Source organism: Habropoda laboriosa, unplaced genomic scaffold, assembly GCF_001263275.1.
Source record: "Habropoda laboriosa isolate 0110345459 unplaced genomic scaffold, ASM126327v1 scaffold207, whole genome shotgun sequence".
Classification (NCBI taxonomy): domain Eukaryota; kingdom Metazoa; phylum Arthropoda; class Insecta; order Hymenoptera; family Apidae; genus Habropoda; species Habropoda laboriosa.
The window spans coordinates 1,864,459-1,868,374 of record NW_017100397.1 but is presented as its reverse complement, the minus strand read 5'-3'; the positions used below and the strand labels follow the sequence as shown (position 1 = coordinate 1,868,374).

The following is a 3,916-nucleotide window of genomic DNA, read 5'->3' as shown; positions in this document are numbered from 1 at the left end:
ATACTAACTGTGAAAGCAAGCTCTTGTCCACACCAAACCCAAATACCACTGATGCTACTGTCGTTATCTGTACCGAATAGGCAGGCACTAGCGAATGCACCTTTTCGCATTTTGTCTAATCGTTGATACATTCCACTTATAAGATTGCAAGACATGAAAACCTACGCAAAATATGTTGGTCTATAGAAGTATATGATATACTAATTTTAAACAAATGCTTTTATTTTACCTTTGTTAATTCATTGTTATATTTGTATTCACCAAGCCAAATACTGTAATATTCCGGATCGAATTTTTGCCAGAAGTAAGGTATAGACTTTGTTTCATCCTCGTTAGAATAAAATCTCTTAAAGTCATCAAGATCGAAAGTGCCCTGTTGGATCTAGTTCTTCAACTGTCTCTTTTTTAGACTCTTTTGCCTCCTTTGATTCCTTCTTAGATTCCTTTTCTTTCTTTTCTTTTTTTGAAGGCTATAAATATCATGATTCATTACTAGAATATCCAATATAGCTGTTTGTATGAAATAAAAAAGATATTAACTTTTCCTTGAGTTTCTGCAAACTTCTTTGGATCATATTCAAGTATCTTTTCAGCCAATTTGAAGTAACCAATTACTGCCATCGACTCACGCTGATAAATGACAGTTCGGAACCACCGGTTCACATTCTGGTATGGTTTACGCAGATTTGGTTCTAGAATATACTGGTACAAATGCAGTAATGTCATGGCTACACTAATATCTGCTAATGTCACTCGCTCTCCTACCAGGTAAGTACGTGTAAGTAAATGAGAATTAAGGGCAGTTAATGCTTTCTTTACATCATCCTTAGCATGCTCTATATTCTGCAATTTTAATCACAAAATTAACTCACTTTCAATTTTAACACGTTGATCGCCACGCCGGCCGATGTTGACCGGCGCATAAATTTCACATGCAATTATTGACACTTAATGATAGGATTTTAAAATTATATTTTATACACCACTAAAAATTAAATATTTAAAGAACATATGTGATGAACAAAAAAAATGAAGTAAACTACGGTGAAATGTAGCGGTCAACGTGTTAAGGATCATAAAGAAAAGTCAAAATTTGTATGCACTTTGTTTAACACATATAAAAACCATATGCATTCTGACAAATTGCTAACATTTATGTACCTCCTTGAGTTACAAAAATAGTTAAGCTATTTAACTACTTTTGCCTTTGAAAGAGGATTTACAAAAATAAATAACTTTCATTTATACCTGCTTATTATATGGCATGATTCCAAGCAATGGGAACACCCATGCACAACTAGCTGGAAGAATTTCAGAATCTGCAAAGCCAAACCATTGAATAATCTCTGCACGTTCAATGTCAGTTTTACCTCTCAACTGATCATTAGCCACTAAAAGAAATATATATCTCCATTATACATACGAATAACTTTATCTATATAAGTATCATATAATCACAAATCTTACCATAATAAGCAATTGCATTGCTCTCTGTGATACAGTTTCCATCACATGTTTCAAATGCTGGAACCTAATATGAGAAAATAACGTATGTTACTGAACTTTTAACAGACAATTAAGAATAAAGACAAATAAAGTGTTATATATGTGAATAAAATTGAAAGAGAATACTTAATAAATAATTCAAAAAATTACATTCTACAGTAATAATTTCTTTCAAGATCCAATAGGAAATACTTATTTGTTAATACTTTCGTAAAAAACATACCAGCTGGATTGTCGAGAAAGACGTTAACATATAAGGAAATAACAAAAATATGCGGGTTCATAAATAGCCTTACCTTGCCCAACGGAAATTTCTTTAAGAAAGCTTCACTTTTATTTGTTTCTCCAAAAACAAAATCATCTGCGATCTTAATTTGAGCACCGGAATATTGTGCCGCGATTAGCACCTTGTAGGCTCTGAAGTTTTCCGGGTACGTGTAAAGAGTCTGAAATAAATCGAGACTCCATTAGCTGGTTTCTATATTAAATTACATTTCTGCAAAAGCCTAGATTTTTGTCAGTTTATCATAATGTCGATGTTTAACGGTTCAAATTGCACGAGAAAGACTTACTCCAGACGCCATTATAACCAGCTACGGGAAGAGGAAGTTGAAGGCCGGTAAAGATCGCTTCTCTCGAGTACATGAAGTCTCTACACAGTAATAGATATGTCCTTAAGATGTAGCCACAATGTACGAATCATTTATTTTCATGAAATACTTTGCATGTTTTCAATTAAAATTATAGTGTAATAAGAAAATAATACAAAGCTTAAATTTAACGTTTAAAAGAACTTTTTCACTTATAATGGACATTATCGGAAAACAGTTACAAAACAACGATTAGTAAGACACATTATCCTGATTTACTAATCAATAGTAATTTATCATGTGTATAATAAAATAATTACAATTTTTTAAATAAAAGATCATATTTTTGTGAAGTAATTTTTAAAGTTTTTTAAATAACTTTTCTAGTAATGCTTATATTTTACACGCATAAAAGGGTTTAGACTTTGGTATGTAAAGTTCAATTTATGTAAAGGAAATTTTATTATTATATTTTACAAGTCACTTAAAACTAATAGACGTATTTAACTACATTTTTGTGTAATTAGCACGTTTCACATTCATATTATTTTTCTGTAATGTTGCATATCTATGACAAATATATTATATGATCGCAGTGTGTCCGAAAATGGCAGCGCTGAAGGATGTTGTTTCTTTGTACAAAAATTTGAAAGAAGAATGGACAGCAACTCCGTGTAATTTGAAAAAATGCGGTGAATTACTTAATCAATTAAAGGTGATCTATAACATTAATTTTACCTTTTCTATCATTTAAAAATATTTTTATTACCATAAACGTAATGATATAACCTTGTTTGTGCCTGTGGTCTGTCAAAAGTGGATTGTCATCATATTCTAAGTGTATAATGTACTATTTAATTGTTGAATAATTAATTTTTACAGATTGCTCTTACTCATTTAATGTTTCTTCCAACATCTAATAGTACAGCAAGTCAAAATGAACTACTTATAGCTCGTGAGTATTATAATTCAAAATAAGTTTCACTAAAATTTCATCATTATTATACATACAAAATTTTATGTGATTGCAGGTGATATTTTAGAAATTGGTGCACAATGGAGTATAATAACAGAAGACATACCTTCTTTTGAACGTTATATGGCACAATTAAAATGTTACTATTTTGATTATAAATCAGGGTTAATGGAATCTGCATACAAATATCATCTTCTTGGTTTAAATCTTTTATTTTTGTTGTCTCAGAATCGGGTGGCTGAATTTCACACAGAATTAGAATTGTTACCATCTGATCAAATTCAACTTAATATTTATATTAGACATCCCTTAAGTTTAGAACAATACTTAATGGAAGGTTCATATAACAAAATATTCTTAGCAAAAGGCAATGTACCAGCAGCATCATACAATTTCTTCATAGATATTTTACTAAACACTGTGAGAGATGAAATTGGAGCATGTATGGAAAGTGCATATGATAAAATTTCTATACAAGATGCTTCAAGAATGCTGAATTTAAATTCAGAAAAGGACATGAAAGCATTTGCAGTAAAAAAGAACTGGACCCTGGCAAAGGATGGTTACTTTTACTTTAGTACAACTAATGAAAAGAAAACTGAAGAACCAATTCCGAGTTCAGATTTGGCTACATTAGCAATTGATTACGCGAGAGAACTTGAAATGATTGTTTAAGCATGTACATTTTTCTGTATTTTATAGATAAATAAAGTTTGTCATATAATTATTACAAATTAATACTTTTGCACCTTTCTAAATTCCACAAAACATTTTTACATAAGATATGAAATTATATTACATTATATTATCTCTAAATGTTGCTTTAGAAAGACTGTTTAAATAA

General features: G+C 30.3%; 2 protein-coding genes across 2 annotated transcripts in view; one reads left to right on the top strand and one right to left on the bottom strand.

Moving 5' to 3' along the window:
- LOC108575133 overlaps positions 1-2,115 on the bottom strand; it is a 14,642-nt gene extending 12,527 nt beyond the window's left edge. The window contains 8 exon segments of the mRNA XM_017937851.1: positions 5-161; positions 230-383; positions 385-470; positions 541-843; positions 1,249-1,391; positions 1,468-1,531; positions 1,803-1,952; positions 2,079-2,115. Coding sequence (XP_017793340.1) covers positions 5-161; positions 230-383; positions 385-470; positions 541-843; positions 1,249-1,391; positions 1,468-1,531; positions 1,803-1,952; positions 2,079-2,090 — 1,069 coding nt within the window. The 5' untranslated portion in view covers positions 2,091-2,115.
- Positions 2,116-2,682: 567 nt separating this feature from the next.
- On the top strand, positions 2,683-3,747 carry LOC108575213 (26S proteasome non-ATPase regulatory subunit 8). The gene is made up of 3 exons (XM_017937954.1): positions 2,683-2,811; positions 2,979-3,051; positions 3,128-3,747. The coding sequence occupies exons 1-3, from the start codon at positions 2,683-2,685 to the stop codon at positions 3,745-3,747; spliced, it is 822 nt and encodes a 273-aa protein (XP_017793443.1).
- The last annotated feature ends 169 nt before the right edge of the window (positions 3,748-3,916 follow it).

Coding starts and splice junctions, on each gene's coding strand:
- LOC108575213 (XM_017937954.1), top strand. CDS start 2,683: ATGATCGCAGTGTGTCCGAAAATGGCAGCGCTGAAGGATGTTGTTTCT. Junction 2,812..2,978: donor AATTACTTAATCAATTAAAG/GTGATCTATAAC, acceptor TAATTTTTACAG/ATTGCTCTTACTCATTTAAT. Junction 3,052..3,127: donor AAATGAACTACTTATAGCTC/GTGAGTATTATA, acceptor ATGTGATTGCAG/GTGATATTTTAGAAATTGGT.